General features: G+C 40.2%; 1 protein-coding gene across 8 annotated transcripts in view; it reads left to right on the top strand.

The window, feature by feature from the left end:
* The window catches only part of EBF1 (EBF transcription factor 1), a 391,714-nt gene that overhangs the window by 289,362 nt on the left and 74,459 nt on the right, over window positions 1-27,893 (top strand). For all 8 annotated transcript variants that reach the window (XM_004453513.4, XM_004453516.4, XM_004453515.4 and 5 more), the window contains exon 10: window positions 19,443-19,569. In XM_004453513.4, the coding sequence (XP_004453570.2) occupies window positions 19,443-19,569 (127 nt within the window). The remainder of the gene's footprint in view (window positions 1-19,442; window positions 19,570-27,893) is intronic.

Genomic DNA, 27,893 nt, shown 5'->3' with positions numbered 1-27,893 from the left:
TGAATCAGAAATGGGCTTCTCCATCCACTCAACTAATTTTTGTCCAAGTGGAAAAATGCCAGGCAGGAAAGGTAGACTGAGTTCTCCTTTGCCAACTGCACCCCATTCTTAGTTGGAACTACTGGGTGGTAAATGAACAGCATCACGTATGTGGCATATTTTGCTGCCAGCCCTGTGTCTTCCTGCCTGCTGACTTGGCTACATGTTTGGGTCTTGAGGATAGTATCATCAACACTTCCCATCCCTCTTTTTGTTGCTTTTTATGAAAGTCAGAAGAGGGGAAGAAGAACATAACATTGACTCCTTGCTTCATGTCATTGCAGTCAAAGTGAGACTTTCAATAGTGGGTCTCAGAATGTACTTTGGCAGGAGGTCCTATTGAGCCTCTGAGAAGAAAGTGGGTTGGTCTGAAGCTTCCTTTAAAACCCTGGTACCTGAGCTCCAGTCCACTATAGTAGAGTAAGGACTTTGACACATTAGGAAATCATTCATTTTTACCTCTACCTTGTCCTTAGGCAAACTTCCTCTGTCTCCTTTCTTTTTTACTCTTTTTTTTTTTAAGATTTATTTTTTCTTTATTTCTCTTCCCTTCCCCACTCCAGTTGTCTGCTCTCTGTGTCCATTCACTGTGCATTCTTCTGTGACCACCTCTATCCTTATCAGCAGCACCAGGAATCTGTGTTTCTTTTTGTTGTGTCATCTTGTTGTGTCAGCTATCCGTGTGTGCGGCACCATTCCTGGGCAGGCTGCACTTTCTTTCGCTCTGGGTGGCTCTCCTTACGGGGTGCACTCCTTGCTCGTGGGGCTCCCCTACCCAGGGATCACCCCTGCATGGCACGGCACTCCTTGCGCATCAACACTGCGCGTGGGCCAGCTCCACATGGGTCAAGGAGGCCCCGGGTTTGAACCACTGACCTCCCATGTGGTAGGTGGACACCCTATACATTGAGCCAAGTCCATTTCCCTCTGTCTCCTCTCAATCCCCCCACTTTCTTACCCTCTTTTCTAAGGGGGGTTTAGAAGTAACTAAGATTTATCCAAAAGGCTTCCAAGGATCTGTCTCCATATAACAAAATTGACACAAGTCATGGAAAGAAAAACCCGTTAAAGCAATACTTTTGTCCTTCTCTCCCTTCCTCCCACCTCCACCCTTCCACTACCACTGCTTCTGCCCTTTGCCGTGGTCTGGGTGAGCCCAGCCAGGAGGTGAGGCTGGGGGGACACGTGCTTCTTTTCTGTGTACCCTTCCCTCCCAGAATGCTCTCATTTATGGCTATGCCGTAAACCAACTCTGACCGTTTTCCTTTGGAAACTTACTAAGGAGTTTCCCAAAATATGGGAGGAGATATTCTTTTAAAATAAATAAATCCCCTGCAGCATTAGCAGTTGGATATCTGGAACAGAAGACTTTACTTTGGGCTATAGATTCCTAATAGCCTTGATGTTCATAAACATAAGTCTTGGTAGAGGTGAATGTTTTTACTAATATTCTAAACTTATATATTTGTAAACACATATTTACACATATAGGTTTTCACACAGATTTTAAATGACATGATTTTTTTTTCTCCCTTTTAGTGCAAGGTTGGGATACATGCAAAATTTGGTACTGTCCCAAATCCAAAAATCCATTGTATGATGGAGAGAAATTGAGAAACAGCTCACATTTAATATTTGTCATGTGTAGGCACTTCATGGCTATCCTTTATTTAATCCTTATGATGGTCCTCTGTTAGGTTTCTTATTCCCAATTTACAATGAGAAAACCGAGTATCAGAGAAGTGAAGAAACTTGCCCGATGTCACACAGCTAGATAGCACCAGAGATAGGATTTGAACTACATTCCGATGTCACACAGCTAGATAGCACCAGAGATAGGATTTGAACTATATTGTGCTGTTTTTATAAAAGGAATAAGACAATGTTAATGAGAGAGGAAATGGACTTTTGAGAGAGGAGAAAAAGGATAGAAAGAGTGAAGAGAGCAAAAAAGACAGGAATAGTGCCAGGGGGGTTGTAGTAGAATTTGGAGTAATACCAATAATATTAATAATGATGATGCTTGTTGTTTTTAATCAAATGAAATGACACAGCCTCATTTACTTTCCTAGGGGTTAGAAGTATCATCCAAGATGTATTAGTCAGCCAAAGGGGTACTGATGCAAAATACCAGAAATCTGTTGGCTTTTATAAAGGGTGTTTATTTGGGGTACAAGCTTACAGATACCAGGCCATAAGGCATAGGTTACTTCCCCCAACAAAGTCTGTTTCCATGTGTTGGAGCAAGATGGCTGCTGATGTCTTCCAGGGTTCAGGCTTCTTGGGTTTTTCTCTTCCCAGGTCTTGCTTCTCTCCAGGTGAAGGGTTCCTCTCTTCTCAGGGCTTGCTTCTTTCCAGGCTCAGGGCTCTTCCCAGGGTTTGTTTCTCTTTCCTCTGTGTGCTTACTTCCTGGGGTTCCAACTTAAGTCTTCAGCATCAAATTCGAACACATAAACTCAACATTAAAAACCCTCTAACTCTGTCCTTTGCCATGTCTTTTATTTGTGAGTCCCTACCCAGCAAGGGGCAGAAACTTAATGCCCTACTGACACCTCTGAATCCAATATAATCTAATACACCCAGAGGAAAAGACCAGTTTACAAACATAATCCAATATTTCTTTTTGGAATTCATCAATAATATCAAAGTGCTACACAAGGTTAGGGTCATTTCTCAAGGCTTGCATTGGATAAAATCGGAACTCAATGCTGTACAGATTTAAGAGAACATAACTAAGAAAAAGCTATGGAAACATGCAGAGTATAACTCATATCTGACATTTGTTGAGGCAGGCATGGTGCTAAGTGTTGGGATGGCTCTCCTACAGGCCTCACAATAAGTGCACACAGTGTTCTCATTTTGCTGCTGAAGAAATGGAGCTTGAGGAAGTTAAATAAGTTGTTCATTTATCAAGTTGTGGCGATGAGATTGGGACCCAGACAGCCAACTCCAGGGCTTGTGTTCTTAGCCTTCCATGATTTAGCTTCATACTGTAGGTTTTACCTCATCAGGGCAGGGTATGGCCCAGTATCACCGCTGAAGCCTTATGCTGGGGTGGCTTAACAATTACCATCTCCTTCTAAAGTAAGGTGGCATTGGCATGTAGAGAATCAGAGGGTTGAGAGGGAGCCCTTCATTTTCCAGTTGTGTAAATGTTTGTGGTTGGAGCCATTGGCTTCTAGAAAGAATTCATCCTTGTGACATGAAGGCTGCGCACTAGGACGGATGACAGCCTCTGTCTTTGTTTGCATAAGCAACCTTAGGAAAGACAGTCAACCGGTTTGGGTGGCATCTATAGAGTAGGACCCCTATCTCTCCCCTGGACCACATGCTCTTGAGGTTTGGCTCCCTCTGAGATCCAGTACTTTGTGAGGAGACTTTTTATCTCTTCTCGGGAAGCAAGCTTGTGGGCCAGGGTAAGCAGATAACATTTTAAATTAGCAGCTGATGCTATTATTTAGAGTCTATTTTTAGCTAAAGAGATTTAGAAAGAGCTAGAGAAAATAGGATTGGCTTAATTTACCCTCATCTGTGCTGTTCCTCTATCAACCTACTGTTTTGCCAATAAGTAGTTCAGTTTAGTTTACTGATTGGCCCCTGAGGTAGGGAAGAGAAAGGTGGCACTCCGTTGCTCCTAACTCAGGGCTACCTTCTGGGAGCTCCTAAGTTGGGGGTGAATACATGGCTTTCTCATAAATTTGGTTTGCAGTCTTTGTTATTCTTGTTCTTTCATTATTTATTTACCCTGACTCCACTCCCTCTTTTTATTTTTTTTATTTCATTCTCTCCCCTTCCCCCCCACCCCCCCAGTTGTCTGCTCTCTTTGTCCATTCACTGTGTGTTCTTCTGTGACTGCTTCTTTTCTTATCAGGAACACCGGGAATCTGTGTTTCCTTTTGTTGCATCATCTTATTGTGTCAGCTCTCCGTGTGTGTGGTGCCATTCCTGGGCAGGCTGCACTTTCTTTCGCACTGGGTGCTCCTTATGGGGCGTACTCCTTGCGCGTGGGCCTCCCCTACGCGGGGACACCCCTGCGTGGCAGGGCACTCCTTGCGCGCATCAGCACTGCGCATGGGCCAGCTTCACACCGGTTGAGGAGGCCCAGGGTTTGAGCCACGGACCTCCCATATCGTAGACGGACACCCTATCCAAGTCCACTTCCCTCCCTCTTTTTAGATAGTAAATTATTTTACTGATTCTCTTGTGTTCCTTACTCTGCTTTATTCCAAAAAAACTTAAAAAAAAATCTTTGTACTATTTTATGTATAAAACCAGGAAAGCCAATAGGTTTGTGTGCTAGTGTTTAATGTGAGATGAGTTTTTTTCTTGACCAGAGATGTACTTAGTTATTCTTTTTTCCAACAGCATGTGATTTGGAGCAGGAGAGGGCTCATGCTCCTGGTCTGCAGAGAGAATCTTTATTTTAATGTCTACTTCTGAATTCCTCCAGTTTCTAAACAATGAATTTTGGTTGGCTTGCCTCCTGGTTGTCTAGCACTCTACAGGTACTATGGGATGACTAAGAGAAATTTTAGTCTTGTGGGATTTGACGTTTTATTTGGAAAGGCTAGTTGCTGACATGAAGCAAATTAGAGTTATATATTTATATAATCCAGTAGTAAACTTGTGGTTTAGAATTCAAGACAGGATTCTAGAAGGCAGAGATGGTAGTATAGTCAGAAGTAGGCCATTGAAACGACCCATCAGGTTCCTACTATGTCTGTGCTAAGTGTTGTAGGTTGTCTTAATCCTCTTATTCAATCGAATTATCTTAAGGCATTTAAACTGTCTGCAAAGGAAGTACTATGCTGGGAGTGACTGGGAGCATGTTGTAGAGGAAACTGAGGAAATATTCCAAGCAAGAGCTTGGGTGGGCATGGAGCCAGTCGGAAGACCTGTATATTAATTGCAGTTCTTCCCTTGCTCAATCATAGGGTCTAGATTTTAGTCAGTGTTGGTCATTGGGCCTCAGTTTCCCCACCTGAAGGTACGGGGTTTAGACTAAACCATCTCTGAAACCAGTGGTATGATTCTAGGAATTGCTCCTACTTAGAGATTACTCCCTGTAGAATCCCCAAGGTAAGAAGGAAAGAGCAGTGATGGGTGGCAAGTAGCTTCTTTTCTTCCACTATTGTTCTTTCCCTTCTAGAATGCACTGACAATACGCAAATGTCATATTTATTTGCAAAAGGATTCTGTGGACTTCATCAACCCAATTTAATTAGCTACAAAATTGGACCTCCCTATTGATATGTCTTCAGTCAATATTCTTATTCTCTATGCCTCAACTCTGATTTAAGCCTGAGGCTTCCACCAGAGTGTTGTCCTAATTCATCTTCCAGATAGTTCTATGGAATAATAATTCTCTGGGATATTAATAAGTACCCATGGGAAATGAGGGAGGGAGATTTTTCCAGATAAGTTTGGGAAATGTTGAGTCAAACAAATTCAACCAGCCTTTGTCCTAGGTCTTTGCAGTGCTTTTAAGATGCTAAGATATGCAGCATGTCCCAAACTTTTGTGACTACAGAACCCTTTTTGTCAGGGTCCACCTTGCAGGAAGATATTTGGGTAAAGGCTGAAGCACATTTGGATATCATATAATGATGCAAAATCATAAAATTCAATCATGAAGTGATTGGGTGGGTGTAGATGTAAGAAAATTGTCTAAATTATTCACAAAACATTTGTTTGGATTTGACCAGGAATATTTAGTGCAAGGCTTTAAACAGAGTTTCTCTAATATTTTGCATTTGATTTTACCCAAATGCACACTTGGCATTATGTCATGAGCTCGTGTAGCGCAGTTATATTTAAGGATTGCCTGGACCACTTGGCTCAGAGTGGAGAAGCCAAAGTTCATCACTGTATAGCTCAATTAGCCTCACACAAGGGCTATATATTGTCTTCATCTTAAGATGAATGTCTTCTCCATCCACATTTCCAGAGATAGTGAGAAGTTGAAAGAAACTGGAAGGGTAACCTGTGGGTGAATATAATTAGGTAAATGGCAGTTTCAGAGGATTTTACTACTTGCATCCCAAAGTTGGAAAACAAGGTTTTAAAGGCAGTAATTTATTTCTTGCTTATTCCTCTCTATCTCTACTTACCATTTTAATTTGTACACATAGCTTAGAGGAATGTCCTCTATGGTATTAAAGAATAAATGGCTAAACTTCTCCATGTATCTTGCTGGAAATTTCCCAGGCCTTCTTATCCCACCTTGATTTTTTTCCTGAACTACATGTACAGTTAGAAAATTTTGAGGACTTTGAGGAACCATTCCAGTCACCAAGTGCAACTTTTTTTTATTTAAGTGAAGAACAAGAGGTTCCAAAGAGGTACAGTGGTGCACAGGTTAAAGCATAAGCTACTTATTGCTGGGATTACAGTCGAGTTCTCCTGACACTGGTCTCACCCCCAGTTCAGCTTTCTTTTGTACCAGATTTTCTCATGATATTGCCACAGTCTTTTTTTTTTTTTTTTAAAGATTTATTTTTATTTATTTAATTCCCGTCCCCTCCCCCGGTTGTCTGTTTTCTGTGTCTTTTTGCTGCTTCTTGTTTCTTTGTCCGCTTCTGTTGTCGTCAGCGGCATGGGAAGTGTGGGTGGCGCCATTCCTCGGCAGGCTGCTCCCTCCTTCGCGCTGGGCGGCTCTCCCTATGGGCGCACTTCTTGCGCGTGGGGCTCCCCTATGCGGGGGACACCCCTGCGTGGCAGGGCACTCCTTGCGCGCATCAGCACTGCGCATGGGCCAGCTCCACCCGGGTCAAGGAGGCCCGGGGCTTGAACCGCGGACCTCCCATGTGGTAGATGGACGCCCTAACCACTGGGCCAAAGTCCGTTTCCCTGCCACAGTCTTTTAACATACTTCCTTACAAAGACCAAACCTTCCTAAATGTGATACTTGGTGGCACCACCACTCTAATGACTGTCATCTATACCACGTTGCATATCAAATACAATTCTGCTAAAACCAAAAAGAAAATTAGGAAATATGGAAAAGAATTATCTAAAAAAATCTCTCTCAAATTCATCCTGAGAATAACTTCAAAAATCCTCTAACACTGATCTGTACCAAAATGATAACATTTTGAAATGTGGCAAATCTGAACTGAGAACTGCTATGAGTGTAAGATACACACTGGATTTTGATTACTTAGTTATAAGAAAATAATGTAAAATATCAATAATAACTTTAGTGATTGCTGAAATGATAATATTTTGGATATAGTTGGTTAAATAAAAATATAAAAATTAATAAATGACAAATTATTTAAAAACTCACCTCTCAAAATTTTGTAATATAAACATAATAATGTAATAGAACAAATAATTCTGTGTCCGTTTGTTTTGCCTATATATTACATACATAAGTTTCATAGAAAGTTGATTAAAACATAGATTTGAGGGAAACGGACTTTGGCCCAGTGGTTAGGGTGTCCGTCTACCATATGGGAGGTCCGCGGTTCAAACCCCGGGCCTCCTTGACCCGTGTGGAGCTGGCCATGCGCAGTGCTGATGCGCGCAAGGAGTGCCGTGCCACGCAAGGGTGTCCCCCGTGTGGGGAAGCCCCACGTGCAAGGAGTGCGCCCATGAGGAAAAGCCGCCCAGCGTGAAAAGAAAGAGCAGCCTGCCCAGGAATGGCGCCGCCCACACTTCCTGTGCCGCTGACGACAACAGAAGCGGACAAAAGAAACAAGACGCAGCAAACAGACACAAAGAACAGACAACCAGGGGAGGGGGGGAAATTAAATAAATAAATAAATCTTTAAAAAAAAAAAAAAAAACGCAAAACATAGATTTGAAAGAATCCCTAGTTGCCTAGTTTTTCTTAAATATGTAAATTACAAAGTCTATGTACAATCTATACTGACTGACCGCCTATTTGCTTAATGCAAAATTTCAAACTTTTTTTATAAAGGATTAAAAGAGCAGTCTGAATCAGTTACATCAAACTTTGAATATGACATTGAAGAATGCCTTTCAAGCCCAAGTTATTTTATAAGACTCTTTTCTAAATGAGTAAGCCTATTAAAAAGAATAGAACAGATTACATATTTTTACTAATGGCTTTTTAAATATAGTTAGAGACATGTTCACTTTATTCTAAAATGCTTAAGTCTATATTTTTGTTTTTCACGACTAAGGCACCTGAAATGTTTCCTTTATCTGTATTGGTAATTATAGGCTAGTTAAAAATGATGTTAAGATGACATTTCCAGCTAGTTGTTTACAGTGCGTTCAGATGGTATGTGCCTGTAGCTTGATAATAGGAGCCATGAAAGTGTGATGCATTTCTAATTTCAATATGAATCAAATCAGAATTCACACTTGGTTGCAGTTGTGTGACTTTTATGAAGAAAATGGATATCTAGATTGTGTTGATTTCATTTCATACGTGTGTTCAATGCTAATTTCTGGAATGGCTCCTTGATGATCTGAATGAGTTAAAGCCTTACTTCACAGAAAACCTTCTCTGGCTTCTGCATTCTCCAAACCATAGCTCCTCAGTTTGGGATTCAAGCACCCTGTTGTGAAGCCCCTGCTCTTCTTTTTGACATTATTGCCCACTCTTCATCTTCACTAGTGCTCTCATCACATTGAATTGTTAGTTGTTCCTTGTGCCTGTGCTGATTTTTCTGTCTCACACTCTTGTCCTGCTCATGCCATTCCTCCCTCCAGAATGCTTTTCCCTCCTCTCTGTCCGTATCTACTTGCCCTTTGAGATCCAATTCAAATACCACCTTTTCCCATGTAACCTTCCCTGACGGCTTCAGATATAGAATATTTTCCCTTTGTCTAAATTCCTCTATTGCCTTATCTGTACCTTGCTATGTTACTTACAACTTTCTGTCTTTGCTCATCATGATTTACAGGCATGTCTTCACCCTAGAGGGTTGGACCTTTGCTAAATTCAGCTTGGTTTCCCACCATGCCTGGCACAGAGCCTTGCATCTCAGAGTCATTAATGAAAATTGCTTGAATGGCTCTACTTCCCCAGTCATAGATTCAAACAAATGCTCAAACAAATGTATTTGATGATGCTTCCAAGTTCTACCAAATAGAAAGTCTGTGGTTGAGTTCTTGTTAAGAACTCATGGATAGTTTATATTTAGATATATTTGCTGTGCAATAAGTGTGCACTTAAGTACCTTAGTGTGAGTCTACAGGCAATAGTAAAGATTAAATAGTAATAAAAACTAACACTTTTTGAGTGTTTGATAAAGATGAGACCTGTTCCTAACTTTATTATGTCAGTTAATCCCTACAATAACACTATTAAATAGTTAGTCCCTCTACCTGTGTCCCTCTCCCATATAACGAAACTGATGGCCAGAGAGGTTAAGTGATTTTCCAAAGATCACACAGCTGGTTGTTTACAAAGCTGGGATTTGAATCAAAATGCATCTGACTTCAGGGTCCTCTTTTAACCATCTAATATGAATGTAGGAAAACCTCATTTATCTGGAGTAGAATTTTATTATAACTTCAAGTCTCCAAAATTCAGTATGAAACCAGAGCAAGAAAAACAACAACAACAGCAACAAAAAAACAAAACAAAAACAAAAACAGTTAAATAAATAAAAGACTTTGGGGTAACTAAATCAGTAAGTTTTCACAAACTATGTTGTCTGTTTTTCCAGATCACAACAAATTAGAAAGAGCAAACTAGAGGCAGTTTCATGTGGAGGCAAGTTGTTAGAAACATGCTCAGTGACTGTAGAAGTGACAGCTGACAGCCTCATGTCCAGAGCAGAAACGGAAAAACTAAAAAGCAGACGCAGAGTTGTATTACTGGGCAGCACATCAATGACCGTTCTTGTGACGCTGGCCCTGAGTCATCAAGAAAGAGATGGAAATTATATTTGCTAAGTTCTGTTTAAAACAGTACAATGTATGAATGCATCCTTGAAAGACCGTCAGCAACAGCAGTGCAGTGCCTCATGTTAAAGAGGTATCGTTTAATTCTCTGTAGAGCCTACTTCTGCAGCATCCCGCGTCCAGAACGGGCATGTCAACAAGGAATTACTGAGTGTATGTGCAAGGGTCAATGTATACAGTATGCAGATGTAAACTATACCACAAAAACGTTCTAATGCTTAATATCTTATAGCTTTGAACTTTGAAAGACCCTAAAAGTCATTTTGGTGAAAATGGAATTCATTCCCTGTCTAATCCCCTGTCAGTCTTTGGGTGCTTAGGTTTTTCTTTCCTAATTCCATAGGTAAAGATTCTGACCAAGTGTTACCCCTTTTTGTTAACAAGAAGCAAACAGTTACACAGCCTGTAAGCTGCCAACTTTGATAGAAAGCATTCAGTCGTGCCCATAAATGTATCTAGTTTCTCTTTTCTCTTGTATTTTTATTTTCCAACAAACTAGCAGCAACTCAAGGCCAATGCAGAGTAGCGGGTGATGTTCTTCTTTACTGAACGAGTGTAATAAGGCTGGAGAAAGAGCTCATTGTGCAGTTTCTCACCACAGGGGCTGGCGTTGCTGGTGCCCGGCCCTCTCCTTCTGGAATACCCTGGACCTCGAGCTCATCAGGGCTTTTCCAGGTCCTAGATCGTCAAGGTGGATCTGGTCTTTAAGGGGGCCGTGCTGGCGCAAGAGCCACATACTGTGAAAAGCATTTGAAAAGTTTATCTAAAATATAGAGTGTAAAAAAGCATAAATACATTTATTTAGTCTTTTTCTCCCCAAATCTGTTATTTTGAAAGATGATCTTGTTGCAGTTTTGTTTTATACAATTCACTGCATTAATTTAGGGATATGTTTACTTTCTTGGTCAGAATTGGGCAGTCTATTTTTTTGATGCTTAATGAGGATACCAGGAATTTTGTGGGGACAAAATAAAAATATTTGGAGGTGATTATTTCTTTTGGGGGATTCATAAAGGACTTTACTGAACCTTTATTCTAATCAATAATGGTGATTAATGGCTTCACAATGTTCAATCATTTAGTGTTCAACAAGTATTTATGGAGCACCTACTAATTTATAGGCACTGATAAATACTGAGCACGTAGTAGAGGAAACACGGAAGGCAAAGTTCCTATCCTCATGGGGCTCCTATTCTATTTGGGAGGACATAGACAATCAAAGGGGAAATAGAGCTACATCTATCTACTGTCCATCTGTGTCTATGTCTACATGTATTCCGAGAGACTTTTTATACAGTGTTAAGTGCTATCACTGGCTAACCAAAGACCAGGTTTTAATTCCCTTCTTTAGCGTCATTCCTGGGACTTGAGTTTCAAAAGTCTTCTCTGACATTCCTACATAAAGCTTATCTTTGGGAATTCATGTGACCCAAAATATTTTGCTAAGCATTGGTTTAAAGTTGTTTTCTTGAAAGGACAAAAGGAAACCAGAATGTTTGTGAAACAGTAAATGTCTCCACTGGCTTTGTCTCACGTTCCCTGAGAAATCATATACTGTCTTTGAGATGGTCAATTCTTGGGAACGAAAGAATCTGTATTAGGAAATCCAGAGAACTCTGATTAGAGAACAAACCAAAAATACACAGAGGAACTCTGGAGAAGAGCCAGCATCCTCTGATTTATGTTGTATCCATTTCAGGGGAATAGAGATATAATGAGGTGGTTCATTCAGGACAGCCACCAAGACACACACTTTTCATATTTCAACTTCCTTTAAAAATGCCTGAAAATATTTTTCAAGTGCCATGTCTAACTACAAAAAGATGAATGTTTCCGAGTGGAGGGAAAACAAGTTTGCTATTTTGGTCACTATCAACCGTGGTATCTCTTTAAAAATCCTTAGTCGATTTGGTTTCATACTTTAATTATGCTTTTATGTTATGGTTTCCTTATTTAAATGTCTGCTTTATGTCCATCACTCGGCACCCCCTGCCTATCTCAAAAGAGATGGATATTATTACCCTAATTGAGAAGGAGGGAGAATGCTGTGAGAATTATTAATACATAAATAAAAAAATTAATCTAGAAAGTGCTGTAGATTCCCTAGAGAGAGGCTTTGCCCAAACACAAAGCATATTTAATGTTTTTACAAGTACCTCTACATAGCAGATAGGAGCCAGTGCAGTGTGAGATAAGTAAACTGAGGTACAGAAAGTGATAGTGGGTGAATGGATCAGTGTGCCTTAGTACCTTAGAATCTGGAGCTTTTGGAGGTGCAGCACCTAAAAACCAGTGTACCAGTGTCCACTTTAGATGTTTTTCTGGTCCCAGATGTTAACTGTTTTTGTTTTACCTTTTCTCTTTAGGTCTTTGCTTGTTTTGTCCTCTCTCTCTCTCTCACTCTCTCTCTCTCTTTTACTTTTTAGTGTTGAAGGTGATTACGGTTAAAATATTAAATCCCCAATGCTAGTAATGATATTGGTGTGCTTTCTAGTAATACCAGATTTAAAAATTTTTTATTTGATTTATTTTTTTACTTTGTGGCCTGGAACTTCAAATTGCATTTATTTCATGTAGTTCTATTAGTTGGAAAATATGTATAAAGGCTTACTTTAGAATTACTTGTCTGTTTTGCTAGGAAATCATTCTCAGCTTGCCTTTCACCAATGAGAAAGATGTTTTCCTTAGGATCTACTGTGTTCCCAGAGCTTATGAGAGTGTAGGAGAAGCATAGGGATGCAGTCCATGCTCTCCAGGGTGGAGGTAGAGAGAAAAGTAAAGGTGTCAGGAATTACGGAGGAACAATATATGATAGCGGGGAGGGACGGTCACGGTGGTACAAAGGCAGTCATGAGTCAGGCAGACCTGTGCTTCTAACTGCTTAACTTTCTTGAGACTCTTTTTTCCTCATCTGTGAAAAAGAGCAAATAACCAGCCTTACCCACTAACACTAGAGGGTATAAATTGCTGAGAGTGCTGAGCACAAAGCTTGGCACCTAAGAAGACCATGAGAGGTAATCGCTGCTGACGTCATCCTCCGGGTCCTCACCATCACCAGTGAAGTGTGACTAGAGTGATGCAGATAATAAGTGCTGTTGGCTCTCAGAGAAAAGGGTGATTCTCAAGACTTGTCGTTTTCCCCCCAGAATTCTACGTTTCCATTAATGTTTTTAAACACTAGATATCCTCATTCATCTCCCACGTGGGCCGTATTTCTGATGCTACAAGAGGCTATTGTAAAAAGCACTTGGAGTATTGTCCTCTCCCATGCCCCTCTTCTGTGCTTGCAGACCTTTGCCTCTTTGGAGTTCTGCATCCTGTGCTCAGCTGCCCAGTCCGTCCTGCATCCACGGAGGCATTCCTCTCCCCTGTTTCCCACACTTCTGTCCAGGAGAGCGCCCATCTCACCGCCTCCGTGGCTGTCCTCCGTCCCTCTCACTTCCTCAGCAGCTTCACTTTGTACTCAGACACACCCACGAAGCCCACCCCTCTGGTCTTCTACTTTTGATTTTTAGTAATATCTTCTTATACTAAAAAGAACAACAGCTCGTGTACAGATTTATTTCGGTATTATTTACATGATTATTATTTCCTGTGCAAACTTGGGAGATTGCATGTGTGTGTGTACACAAGATCATCCATCCAGAAATAAACATTCAACATTCAGTGTCGATCTTTTATGGGCTCTGTGTTTCTTATGACTTTCTTAACCTTTTTTATTATTTATTTCATCTTGTCACTATTCACTGGAGACACAGCCCTTTAAAAACTTCCTCTTCTGTTTTATCATTTAAATGAGATATAAGCAGTTGTCCCATGCCAAAGTGCTGAGGCAGTTGGATAATCAGGTTTAAGAGCAACTTAGGAGAGGAGCAGTTAAATATTACCAAGTTAAGAACAGTACACTCTTATGGATGGATCCATATGCCTAGTGGAGTCAAACATTCTAGCAGAATTCTGGTCTAACATATGTATTTATCCCAGAAATACTTTGTTTTTTGTTGTTGTTGTTTTTTTTTTACGATTTATTTATTTCTCTCTCCTCCCCTCCCCCCCAACCTCGGTTGTCTGTTCTCTGTGTCTATTTGCTGTGTCTTGTTTCTTTGTCCACTTCTTCTGTTGTTGTCAGCGGCACGGGAATCTGTTTCTTTTTGTTGCGTCATCTTGTTGTGTCAGCTCTCTGTGTGGGTGGCGCCATTCCTGGGCAGGCTGCACTTTCTTTCGCACTGGGCGGCTCTCCTTATGGGGCGCACTCCTTGCCCGTGGGGCTCCCCTACGCGGGGGCACCCCTGCGTGGCACGGCACTCCTTGCGGCATCAGCACTGTGCATGGGCCAGCTCCACACGGGTCAAGGAGGCCCGGGGTTTGAACCGCGGACCTACCATGTGGTAGACGGACGCCCTAACCACTTGGCCAAGTCCATTTCCCCCAGGAATACTTTGAAAATGTACTGTATGTAAGGCATTGAGTTAAATAGTTTTGAGGATACAACTATGAATTAGGAGAAAGATACATAGGAAAATCTTTATGGCACAAAGCAAAGTAGGAGCTAAGTGCATATAATAAATGCCATAATTGTATAAATTCCTAAAAAGGTGTTGGCAACTCTCACTCTTAGGATCTGGTAAGAATTCCTGGAAAAGAGAGCACATAGGGTTTTCAGAATAGGTAAACTTCAGCAGGGGGAGACTTAGGCAAAGGAAGGGCATACAGAAAGCAATGGAGTTAGGTGAGAATGTAGCTTTTTATGAATCCACCTGCTCTAGGCTCCAAAATGTGGAAAGGCAATGTGGGAACTGGTGACTAGAAAGGCAGATTGACTCAGACCATGGAGCGCCCTGAATCTTACGCCCAGAAGTTTGGACTGTATTTTGTAGGTAAAGAGGGGGCAGTTCAGAGTTTGAGTGAGAACATGACATGATAAGATATGTATTTGAGGAGGATAATTCTGATGAAGAGAGTAGAAGGAGAGAGAGAGACCATTTGGAATGCAATTGTTATATGTGACAAACTGGATAGGATAAAGTAGAAAAGTAAATAAGAGCCAGTGGAATCCATGGCTCAAATCTTGTTTTGGGTGTTTCAGAGGATAGCATTCCCTTTACTGAGAGCAGGAACACAGAAGTAAGGAATACAGTCACAAATAGTAAGGTGATAAATTTACTTGGGTCATATTGAGAGTGAGCTGTCAATAAGACATAGTTAAGGAGAGTTTGTTACTCTGTTGTTAATAAAAGTTTGGTACTTGGCCAAAGAGATCAAGCCTACATGTGCAGATTAAGAATTTAGTTTAGCTGAAGTGGTTGAACCAATGAGCAAACTCAGAAGTGTGCGTTAGGCAAGTATAAAGAGAAGAAAATCTAGTACAAAACTTTGTGAAATTTCTGCAAATCAATTGGCAGAGGAGAGGAGCAAATGAGGAAGATCAAAATAACCAGGAAAATATTTAGTTACCATCATGAGATTGGTTTTCTTCCTGGTGTTTCATATAGCATATTAGTTAACTTGCCTGACTTACTTCATCTGTAATACATATCCCTCATGGATGGATTTTAAAGCTTGTTGAATGTGAAAGTGGTAGGTAAACCAACAGACATTTTGCAACTCTTGGGTCTTATAATAGTGTCACAGATATGAAGAGAAGTGGAAATAGCCAAGAAGGGAGAAAGTGGTGAAAGATGGTACAGAATTTGAGAAGAATATTTATTTCTAGCCCAGTTTCTTTTGTATGCGATTCAATTTAAAGAAATGAAGTAAAAGGAGGGAGTCCTCCCATTACTTACTATTTCCCAAACTGTGGGACATATGTCCCTGGTGAAATGGGAGACAGTTTTAGAATTGACACAAATAAGACCTGAAGCAGAAGTGAATCGTGTAGTTAAAATGCTATTGTCTTTCCATTTCTGTTCTGATTTGTTTTAAGGGAGAAAGTCTCAATTGGGGCAAGTAAGTCTCTAACATCTAACACTAGCTAATCTCCCTTTTCAATATAGAGGACTGATGCCTTCAGGTTATTCATAGTATCTGTCTAGAATTTAACATCATATTAACTTTAAAATTATTATCTTTTGCCAGGTAATACCAGTTTTCCAATTATGATAGTGATTAAAAAGTTTTCTTTGAAATATCTTTTTTAAACAAAAAGATAATCAATTTTTAAAAATATGAAGTAAATAATTGGATAGATGGTATACAGATGAAGCAAAATTGAGGAAGTATTACTCCAGTGGTGAAAGTTTGGGAAATCTAGACTGATCAGAGTCCTCCCACCCTCTATGGCTTAGGGTAGCTGCCTTCAGTTCAGCCAGACTAGAATAATGTGTGAAATTTATCCAGCCTCTAGACCCTGACTCTTTTTTTTTTTTTAATTTTATTTCCGTATTCCACCAATATCATGTGTCAATGGTGGTGACTGTTCCCAGGCTAACAACCACAGCAAAGAAAACATCAACAAATGAATTCTCTCATGATGATTTAGATTCTACCTCGTTTGTGAAGGATGTTTGTTCTAAGAAGAAATCTCTGCTTCAGTTAGGGCTACTTATTAAAATTGAAAATGCAAATGCAAATGCAAATTTGAATTTCCTTGAGCCTGTGCTTTATGCCAAAATCCCACTCTCAGTCAGTAGTTTCTTTGTGGTCATATCTAATCACTTCATAAAGCCCATATATTTTGTTCCTCTGATGAGTGTAGCAACTCATAGGCAGTAAGTCTTTATACTTGGAAAAAAAGTCTCCATCCATTTATTTAGCAGCATCTTTCTGTCTTTTAAAATTTATTTCCCCTGAGAAAACAGAGGGTAGGTAACATGTTTGCTAACCGGCTGAAGGCTCTTCTAAGTTTTATTATGAATTAATGTTACTCTATATCCCAAGTAACTCCTAAAAATAAAAGCATGCCACTCATCTGGAATATAACAATATGGTAATGTCCACCAACAACAGCATAGCCAAGGATCTGGCAATAGATAAAATATGAGAAAGCATGGGGATAGAAAAATACAGATTTTGGGTCTGAAAAATCTGAATTTCTCACTACCTTTAAAAAGTTTCAATATGGACAGTTTCTTCTCTATGATTAGAAGAATTTGTCCCTGTCATTTTTTTTTATTCCCTCCCCCCTTGTGACTTGCTTGCAGTCTGCTCTCTGTGTCCATTTGCTGTGTATTCTTCTGTGTCTCCCTTTGTTGCGTCATCTTGCTGCGCGAGCTCTCCGCGGGCACGGGCTATCAGTTTTCTGCAGGCGTGAGCTGTCAGCTCTGTGCGGGCGCAGGCCAGCTTGCCTTCACAAGGAGGCCCTGGGACGCAAACCCAGGACCTCCCATATGGTAGATGGGAGCCCAGTCAATTAAGCCACAGCTGCTTCCCTGTCCCTGTCATTTTTGAACCACCTTGGTATATCACCTTTTTGTGTACCCCTTGTGCAAGCAATTTAACTAGGTTAATCTCATCTGAAATAAAAGGATAATAATACAACCATTTTTCTGACCAAATGGGGGTTTGTGTGTAAACTATCCAGCAATGTGGTAGATACCTTCATGGCACTCATTAAGTTTTAGTTCTCAACATCTCAGTAAAGCTAGCTGAACAGCTAAGATTAAACTTGCACTTGATTTTGGAAGGTCAAAACCTCTTTTTTCCTATTCTCAATACAATATTAAGCTTGATTCTATGCTTGCAGATTAGAAGAGCAGGTATGGCTCAGTGATTGAGCGTGTACTTTACATGTAGGAGGCCCCGGGTTCAATCCCATGTACATCCTCAAAAAAGAAAAAGAAAAAAAAGAGCAGATTAGAGGGCATAAAGATCACCAGGAGCAAAAAGACTGAGAAACTGGATAAAATAGAAACAATTAGAAAATAATAGTCATCTGGGGCCATTTATTGTAGGGGAAAACAGCTCCTCATTCCCTGATACTCACTTAGGACCATTTTTCTGTATAATAGCAAGACATAATAAAGATATTCCAAATGATGATCTTGATTTATCAGGGCTAAGTTAAATTATATGTACTTTGCCTGTTTTAGAAAATATAAAATGCACTGTGGAAGAACTTCAATATGAAAAGGGTAAGATTTTAAGAAAGGACTTTTACTGCTTTTACAGGTAAACCCTTAGCCAACCAAAACACTCAGCCCTAGAGATCGACTCGGTCTCCAAGGGTTCCTTCCACATAAGCGTTGTCTCAAGGAAGTGTCTTTTTCGCATTTTCAGGAAATGAACTCAGGCTCCCTGTAGTCCAGGGAATAGGATAAGGCGTTTCTAATTGCTGAATTAAAATGATTTATATGCAGATGGTCTTTTCTTTGTTTCACGGAGGAAAATTTATCAGAAATCACTTGTGAACTTGAGCAGTTGCAACTTTCTCACATGCTTTTCCCCAGGACTTAAAAGTGTTAGAGCAGTTTACCCAGGTGGGGCACAGGGGCTAGACTGCTGCTGCTGCTGCTGCTGCTGTCTTCTGTGATTCTCTGGGCAAAACACTTGACCTGGACCTGGTTAGCATGTTGACCAGTTGTCTCCACAAGAACAACGCAAACATAAATTAGTACAAATGCATGTGTTGATCCACTGTGTGTTGACTCAGTACCACAAATACTGGGTTAAGTAAATCGAAAGGAGGCAAGGAGCGGGCAGTTGCAGACACCATAGAGAGAGAGAGATAAAATGCAGAATCCAGCACCATCAGAGGTCAGCCGGTCAAATACCAGGGCCGGATTTTTCAAAGAACGAGATAATGCCAGTTTTATGGCCATTAATAATATTTTAGTTATATAAACAAAGATAAGAGTAATAAAAAATAAATTCCGCTTCACAGTATGATCTGATTGCCAACAGGGCTCAGAAATGAACTTTCTCATTGTGCATGTGGCATTGCATAATGGACTAGGGGTCAGTCTGCAGCCCCCTGCCCAACCTACCATTTCCCTTTTATGGACAGTGCTTGAGACTGCCAGATCCGTGGGTTATTCCAGGAAGGCCGATTTTGGTTTCCCTTTAAAGCTCTTTGATTGTGCCTCTGGTAGTTAACGGGCTGAGCAGTCTTTGGGTATTTCATACATGTGTTCTGCAGCTAATCAGAGCACCTGGGCCCACTGTTTTCCTACCTCTGTGTTTTCCACATGTGTAAGGACTCATTTCAAAGAGCAGGCCCATCGACTTCGGGAGAGGCATGGCAGAGCTCAGCTCTGATTTGGGTGTCTGCTTCAAACAGAGGCTTTCCAAAGGATATCCTGTGCTAGATAAACCATTTCATTAGGCCAGGTTCAATTTTCAAACCAGGAAGCAGAGTGCCTGCCGTGCAGGAAAAGCCAGATAATGTTGTTATGGTTGTACGCGGAGCACTTGTAAATATTTTTGTCAGTGTCTTTTATACGGGTTTCATCAAGAATGTATTTAAACATTGACAGGTTAATTATGTGTTTTAAAGCTTTGTTTATTGAGAGCTGATAGGAAAGCTGCGAAATGAGTCTTTGTACATATTACAATGACAATTTTCCCCCAAATGTCTCCTCCAGTTGATTACTCCTCATGCTATCCGGGTGCAGACCCCTCCTCGGCACATCCCTGGTGTTGTAGAAGTCACATTGTCCTACAAATCCAAGCAGTTCTGCAAAGGGACACCAGGAAGATTCATTTACACAGGTAAGGGCCACCGGGCACAGAATTGCCTTGGCCTGGGGTGCTTTCCCTCTTGTATGTGTGAGTGTTGATTTTATTTTTAAATCAAAGAAAGTCTTTCTCCATGTTACCATATGTATGAGCAATTGAGTTTTATTGTATTATCTTATCTTATCATCTTAGATTATTTTATAAGAATTCATCATGTGGTGTCCATGTTGAATGACAGGGTCAGTTGAAGTGATTGGTTGAGTACCTATAGAAGTAGCATGTGGCAGAAGGGCAGGGGACCAGGGTGCTAGACAGTCCCAGGTCTCTCTGGATGTGAAGCCAGCTGTGTGGGCATTTATTTGCTTAACGGGGTAAAAGTGTGCTTTAATGAATAGTACAGCTTTCTTCCAGCCTGGTTGTAGCATTTGTATTCAGTGCACTTGATAGTTCTCACATTAAATTTTTGGTCTTCCTTCCTCAGTAAGCTGCATTTTGTCCTCAGAGGTTCTCCCCATGTGCTTTGGCACATGGCTCTGCTAGGATTACAAAGTGGATATGAATTCCCTGCTATCAACTGGGGAGATTCAGGCACGTTGTCTGTGGAAATACATCAAGTGCATGGTCTGAGTACTCAATATATATTCTAGGATGGTGGTCCTAAATCAAAATGTGCGGACCAAATACCTGGGGATTTTGTTAAAGTTCAGATTATAATTCAGCAGTTCTGAGTGGGACCTGACCTTCTGCATTTCTAACAAGTTCAAGGTGATGCTGCTGCTGCTGCTGGTCCAAGGACCATACTTGGAGTAGTGAAGTTCTGGGACCTCTACTTCGTATTGGTCATTCCTGGATAACTGTCTCCAGGAACTGGTCCCAGGTTTCATTCCTCGTTCGATAAAGGACCACAAGGCCAGATGAGTATAGAGCAGAAGTTACTTTTACACAAAGAGACTCCAAAGCAGTGAAGGGATGACTCTATTAGCACAGCCTAATTATAACCTTACAACTAAAGAGATAAATTTTATTGTGCTGGGACATTTTCCCTCAAAGCATCTTTCCATTTTTATTTTGATAACAGGAGCAAGACCAACCATGCTTCATAGTCCTCCTCTGTCTCTCGTTCTGTTCTCTCTCTCCCTTTCTCAAAATTATAAAAACAATTAATGCATCCTGACCCTTGGAAATGCCTCCCCGCCCTTTAAACAAAATGCAGGTTTGGTGCCTGCCTGACGATTAGTTTTAGTTAATTGAAAATTATAGGATTGACCCAAGAGGAAAATTTTGTTTGCACTCCAATCACTTTTACAAATTAAGGAAAATTACCACAATTTTGTTTAGCTAAGGTTTCACACTGAGTTCAAGAAATTAGCTCAGCCATCCCAACAAAGTCAGCACTTTGTTAGTGAGCACTTGAAAAAATAATAGTCTATCTGGAGTTTTGTGGTGTATACAAACGAAGCATAGAGAAAGCTATGATGCTTTATAGAAGTAGGCCAAGTGTTTTTAATTAGGCTCATTGGTTCAGCATAAGTTTTGAAGAACAATCAAACTAGCAGATTAGCTGTTTCTTTTAAAGCTAGGATTTCTTGCCATTCATTTTTCCCATGAGAACTTCCACATTGCACTTTTTTTTTTTTTTTTTTTACAAGCCTCATTATGGGCCTGTAAGAAAAGGACCAATTGAAACTTCTGATACTGTAACATTCCCCAGCATCATTCCAATGGATGGGAGTTTTTCACAATGTTCCTCACTGAACTCAGTGTTCTGGAACATATTACAAAACCACAGAGGCCAAATGTTTTCTCTGAGGAGTTTGGACTCTGTTTTTGGCCGAAAACATTTAGGCCTCACTGGCTGCTTATTTACTTTGCTATTAAGGACAAGAAAAGGAGAAGAAAAAGAAGAAGAAAATGCTCGTGTGGTGGGAGGTGCAAGAGGCAATCAGGCATGGTTTCCGCTTTAGTGACAACATCCCTGCCCATCAATCGTTCCATTTTGTGGTCAGGTCTCATTTAGAAGAAATTATTTTTAATCAGTGTTCAACAAAATAGCCCCCTGAGCCACCTGGCCATAAAAAAAAAAAAAAGCCATCCCCATTAAATTACTTAAGTTCTCCAAAGAAAATAGCTAGGGACCCATCATTATTTTGAAAATTTTTAACCATTTAAAAAATGACCATCAATTTAAGAAATCACATCTTGGAAAACCTGTATCATATAGGAATTACAATCAAAGACAAAAGCTGCAGATTTGCAAGTCAAGCAGTGCATGCAGTTAGGAAAAAGAGCAGTACGTAGTTATCCATGCACGTATGTACATGTGTGGGGAATTTAAAGTATGAAAACATGCTTCTGCTAATCTTGTCACAAACTATGGGCAATAGACAAGAAAAGTTGGAATTTTAAGTTTTCTGGAAGAGAGGCTAACCTTTCATCATCCCTTTGGAAAGATAAAATTTTGAAGAATTTGGCACAAAAACGTCTCTGCTGATATAGTTGGCTGTTATGGTTGCTGTGACGTTACATCGTTTCTAACAGAAGGGAATCTGTTAAGTGGTGAGTTGCACGTGGGCCTTTTGATCATCAGTATTAAATGCCTCTATCAAGGGTCTTGTTCATGGCTGCTGCTTCCTGCCCCTATGAGTGACTCAGTTTACCTCTCTGCCTGTCACCACTTACTTGCAAAGAAAGATACAGTGTTGGGTGGTAAAACTTCTCTGTTCTTTATATCCAAACAATTTTTCAGGTCATCGTAAATGAGCAGTGGTCCCCCTTTCTCCACCAACAGAATCCCATGCTTCATTTTCTTTAACATCCATAGCATTTCAAGATGTGAGCCTTGGTTTTCTGGATTGGGTGTTTCTTAGTGGAATGTCACTTGGAATTTTTCCCTTTATTAAAAAAAAAAAAAAAAAGAGATAGAATAGAGCTGAAAAATAACTATCCAAACTAAGACATAGTTGCTATTTCCAGAGTGTGTGAGAGAGTTTGGGTATGTATGTATGGAAGTCTCTAAAAATCCGTCATCATTTTCAGAAGTTCTGGAAAGGAACAGCATGGCCTAATCTATGCAAATAAAGGAACCCTATTTTTTTTTTTTTTTTTTTTGCGGAGGGGAGAGAGAATTTGACTAAACACAGATTGCCTGTAAGCTGGCTCTGCTTGTAAGAACGTTACCATCCCACTGATAGTGAGTGCAGCTCCAGTGATTCTTCAGATCAGGGACACACAAGGAATTTTCAGCTGCCAGATGTTTGATTCTCTTGTGAATCCCCCCATTCGGAGTCAGAGAGGAGAGTGAATCCCAATTTGATCAGAACAAGAAGCTCAATAACGCTTCCCAGAATCTTACTTTACTGTGTCCACTTAGTCTTATGGAAATGCAGAGCAAGGCTGAGTTTGAATTTTAAAAAATGTTTTCTAAGCGAAGAAGAAGGAAAAAAAAAAACGAACTTCCTTATCATAGTATTGTCTTCAAAGCCTCTGATCCTGTGCCTCGTCAGTCAGTCCAATGGGAGGTAAATCCACCATAAAGCCCCATTACCCTGCAAGGGGTTCTCCCCAATACCTTTGTTATTATTCTCACAGCTTCTTTTCCTACATTTGTTACATCTTTAAGTGACTTGGATCTTTTAGAATTGTGATCTCTCCTGCTAAGCCTTAAGTAATCTTGGGAGCCGATAAAAGACTCTTAGGTAACTTTAGCTGCTACTTCAAAGTTTTTAGAATTGATTTTCCTGAGAAGATGTGGCCAAATCCAAATGCAGGTTTTACTTCGTTCCAGTTGTTTCTCTATGTAAGAGAGGCTGCTATCTCTAGAGAAAATATGGCTGGGAGAATGGGATGCCAGGACAATGTTTGAGAGCCATACCCTACTTGTCCCTAAAATAGCTGGCAAAAGCCCCCAATGAATGACCACCTGACAGGTCCTATGTTTGGTTAGGTCTCTCCTCCAGTCCTTCCTAAAGCCAGGCTCTCCCAATCTAACTATTCTTTACCCACTCTCCTGCCCCAGTGGAAGGAAAAACCCATATCTCTCTGTATTAGCCTCAGAATTAACTTCAAAATAAAAATTTTTCCTGGAAATACTTCCTGTTTATACCTTCATGCCCCTAAATAACTTTGCATACTTCACCAGTTGCTTTGCAAGGTGAAAGGTCTAGTTTGGATTGAACATAGTCTGTGAAACTTGATGCCTTTTTATCATGTCTTTCTGGTTTTCATTTTTTCTATCTCATGCCTCTTGTTTTTTCCCTTCTCCCCCTTTTCTCTCTTTTCCCTCTCTTACTGCTCCTTTCTCTTTTCCTTTCTCCCTTGCAAGGAGAAAATATAGTATAGTGACTGAGTTCTTGAGTTCAAGAGATGATGGATCCAACATCAACTCAGCTGTACTAGAGGTCATTTTGGGGACATTATATGATAGCTCTGAACTGCAGTTGCCTCATCTTTGCAAGGGAATAATAAACCTGGCTGAGGTTATTTTCAGGATCAGGGAAAATGTATGTAAAACACCTAGCATTAGACCAGATTCTAGTAGATTCCACTAACAAATGATGGCCATTATAATTATCATTCATTCATTTATTCATTCATTCATTGCTGGGTCCCTACCATGAAATAAATATTATACATGTATTATTTATCATCACCATCATCTTTCTAGAAAATCCTTTAGGATTTTTAGTGAGAAAACTGTAGGTATCAGTAGATTAAAGAAACAAATGACACCAGTCAAGCACAAATAAAAAATTGCAAAGTATGAATAGGAGAGTAAGTAAAAGAGATATAAAAAGGTGAATATAACACTTTTGATATAATGAATATTTTCTTAGAAATGGCCTGAAACAATAAATATTTTAATAAAGCAGCTGATTCATAAAGCTCCCTGATTTATAAAGTTCTCTGGTGTTGATTTTTCAGAAACAACACATGCCTGTTCTCTTGTTTTCATCCCAAACATCCACCACTTCTCTGGAGGCTATAGTATCTTAGGTACTACTCTGCTTTAAAGGTGTTGAGGTTATAATCAGCTTCAACTCCAGGTTCAAGAGATTTCAGACCAGTAAACTCTGTTTCTAGTTCTTGGGAACTCCCTCCACAAAGTGAAATTGGCCACTCTGGGTATCAATGAAGCATCAGTTTTAGGGGAGACATGCAGAGTTAGTGTTTAATGTGTCTCCTGTTTAACTTCTTCTTACACTAATTCATTGCCAGATTAATCTCCCTGAAAAGCCACTTTCATATGATTTCCCTGCAGAGAAGCCTTCCCTGTTTGCTTACTGTATGTAAGAGATGTAACCCAAACCCCATTGCTTGACGTTCATGGCTCACTGTGATTGGACTCCTGTGCTTTCTCTTCTCTGCTCCAGTGCAACCAGACTCCTCACCCATGCCTCAGGATCACTTCCTATTTGGCTACTTTGGTAATGGTAATTCCCCTCAAGAGCCAGTTCACATTTTACTTTCTCTCTCAAATTTCCCAGGGTCACTTTTGTACGGTAGACAAAGCATTGGGCTGAGAGCACGGAGACCACATTCTAGCCCTGGCTCTGCTACTAGCTGGCTATGAGATCGAAGGCAAGTTGCTTATATACTTGGATTCCAGTTCCTTCATTGGAAAAATGAACCAATTGGACTAGGTGGCTTTGATATTCCCTGAGGCTCATCTTGATTGACTGGAAATGTCTCTGTCCTTGATCACTTTTGTTGCAGATACTTAGATCACTCGTTCATCATTCACTTTTATGCATTAATTCTCTTGTTCTGTCCACAGGTAGACAACTTAAGAGCACAAGCTGTATGAAAAAAGAGATACCCCTCCTTGATCTTATTTTGGTATATTTTGTTGAAGCAATTTGACTCAGTATCTTACTAGTAATAGATGTTCTCTAATGATTGACGTATCTATTGCCCAGGATCAGTGGCTCCTCATTGATTTTTGTGCTCTGGATGACAAGGAATGTAAATAAGAGCTATTAATTAAGAATCTTTTCCTTTTAACTTGAGGTTATATATGTGCAGACTATAATGGTTAGGGTTTCAGTTAAAGAAAAAATGGGGTTGGAACTATATTATACATACTCTTCATTTTATTACTTGTGAAATGGGGATATTTAATAATACCTGCATGTAGGGAAGTAAATGGATCAATGTATAATGTACTTCTCACAGTGCCTGGAACATTGTGAGGGCTTCCAAAAGTAAATTCAAACAGAGAGATACAGACAGTGGGAATGTAGTTTCTCTTGAAAATCCAGAGAATTAGAATTAGTCATTCTGATTGATATAATATATATGTCAGCTTTCATCATGATTAAAGAAATTGTTTCTAGGCATTAGGAATCAAAAGACCTGGGTTCTATTTCTTATTTTGCCATTGTCTTTCATTAATGCATTCATTCATCTCACAAATATTTGTGGATTGCCTGTTCTGTTCCAGCCATTGTTCTGAACCTTGGGGATACAGCATTGAACAAAACCAAACACAGTCCCTGCTCTTGTTGACCTTAGAGTCTACAAAAGAACATGGACATTAAATTAATAAATTTATCTCTAACTTGATAAGTGCCTGGAAAGATAGGGGCAGAGCTTCAGACATGCTTACAACAAGGGAATTTGACTTGGGTCAGTTAGAAATGGTTTTCCCCAGGAAAAGATGAAGATGAGGAAGAGGTAACCTGGCAATGGGTGAGGAATAAGGGTGGGGTAGGGTTGTGGAAAGAAAAGAGTGTTGTTTCAGCCAAGGGAAGCATAAAAGAAAGAATGGGGTGGGAAAAAATGGGACATCTTGGAAGGAAGGCTGTAAAAATTCCAGTGGGGCTGAAAAATCATGAGGGAAGGAGATTGATGAGAGAGATGGCTGGCGAAGTGAGCAGGGACAAACCCATGCAGCACTGCAAGCGATGGGAGGATGCAGTTGTTATTTTAAGAACAATGGGCAGCCCTTGAAGCATCTTATATGACAGGGAGACATGACCAGATTTGCATTTTATGAAAAAAAAAATTGCTCTGGCTGGAGCTCGGAAGACCAGAATGGCTATTGGAAGACCTGTTATGGGATCATTCCAGTAGTGTGGGAAAGACCTTTGGTGGACGTGGTGGAGACAGAATAAAGTGAGAGGACTCACGATGTATTTAAGAGGAAAACTTGACAGGACTGGAGATGGATTGGATATGGGGTGAGGAAGATGGAGGGATTAAGGCTACCAGCTGTTTGTCTTTCTCACTTTAACTGGAGGCTGTGGCTCTCACTCCATTGTGCTTCTCAAGGGTCTTACGAGTATCCATGAAAGAATGGTTGTGGAGATGCTTTGTAAAGGGTAATGTTCTACACATATCTTAATTGTTACAAAGATGGGTCTAAGCAAGCCTGGGGAAAATTGGGGGAAGGAAAGGCAAGAATGTGTTTTCTTTTATATCAGATTGTTTTCACTTAGGATTCAGCCAGAAAAGGGCTATGTAATGGACACTTGACTAGCAGTTCTGCCTTAGCCATGTCCTAATTGGAAAAGACCCAACGAGAAAGAAAAATTAACAGGCTGCTCCTGTCTGCATGTCTAGAATATTACTCCAAGTGAGCCATTTTATACACAAAGAAAAGAATTCAAGGCAGAGGGAGATGTTTATTCTTTTGCTTTTATGATACAAAGAGTGGGTCTCAAGCTGCTTCTCCTCCACTGAAGGGAGTATTTTCACGACAGTGATTCCTCCTAATGTGATGTATGCTGATGTGCTCAGTGATCCTGAATCGCTGGTGTTTGTCAACAACAACAACAGCAATCACTAAAAATACCCATTGTACCTCTGTGACATCTATAAAATGAAAGCTGCTTCTGCAAAGAATAAAGCTGGCCTGAAGGAAGTGCATTATTTTGCATATTTTATGTACATACTTTCCAAGAAATATGACCTTTATTTCTATTTGGAGTGGAGTGTAATCAAGAGTTGAGTAGCTGGTGTAACAGGATCATTAAAAGGGATATTTTCACTGACATTAGAGGTCTAAATGGCCACCGGGCCTTACTCACAACCTTGCCTTTTTCCTGTCTACCCAGAGTTAATAAGTGATAAGGCTGGGAGAGAGATAAATCACAGAAATCCCTGTCCAAAGAAAACATATTGACTACAGCCAAGCAAATAACAGACCATAACCAATGGTCCCATTCATCATTCTTGTAATAGGGATATAAAGTATTTCCTACCAATGAAACTGTATAGAAGGAAAAGGCAGATAAGCTTTCCCAATCTAAGGCATGTGATTTGGTTATTAAGGGACATGAACTATTTGTCACATGGCTTTAATCTTTAAGATGTGTTGCCATTTCTAAACTATAAATTTCTGGTAAGGGATTAGGAAG

Source organism: Dasypus novemcinctus, chromosome 2 (assembly GCF_030445035.2).
Source record: "Dasypus novemcinctus isolate mDasNov1 chromosome 2, mDasNov1.1.hap2, whole genome shotgun sequence".
Taxonomy (NCBI): Eukaryota; Metazoa; Chordata; class Mammalia; order Cingulata; family Dasypodidae; genus Dasypus; species Dasypus novemcinctus.
The sequence above is the reverse complement of the archived record's forward strand: the minus strand, read 5'-3'. Positions and strand labels throughout refer to the sequence as shown.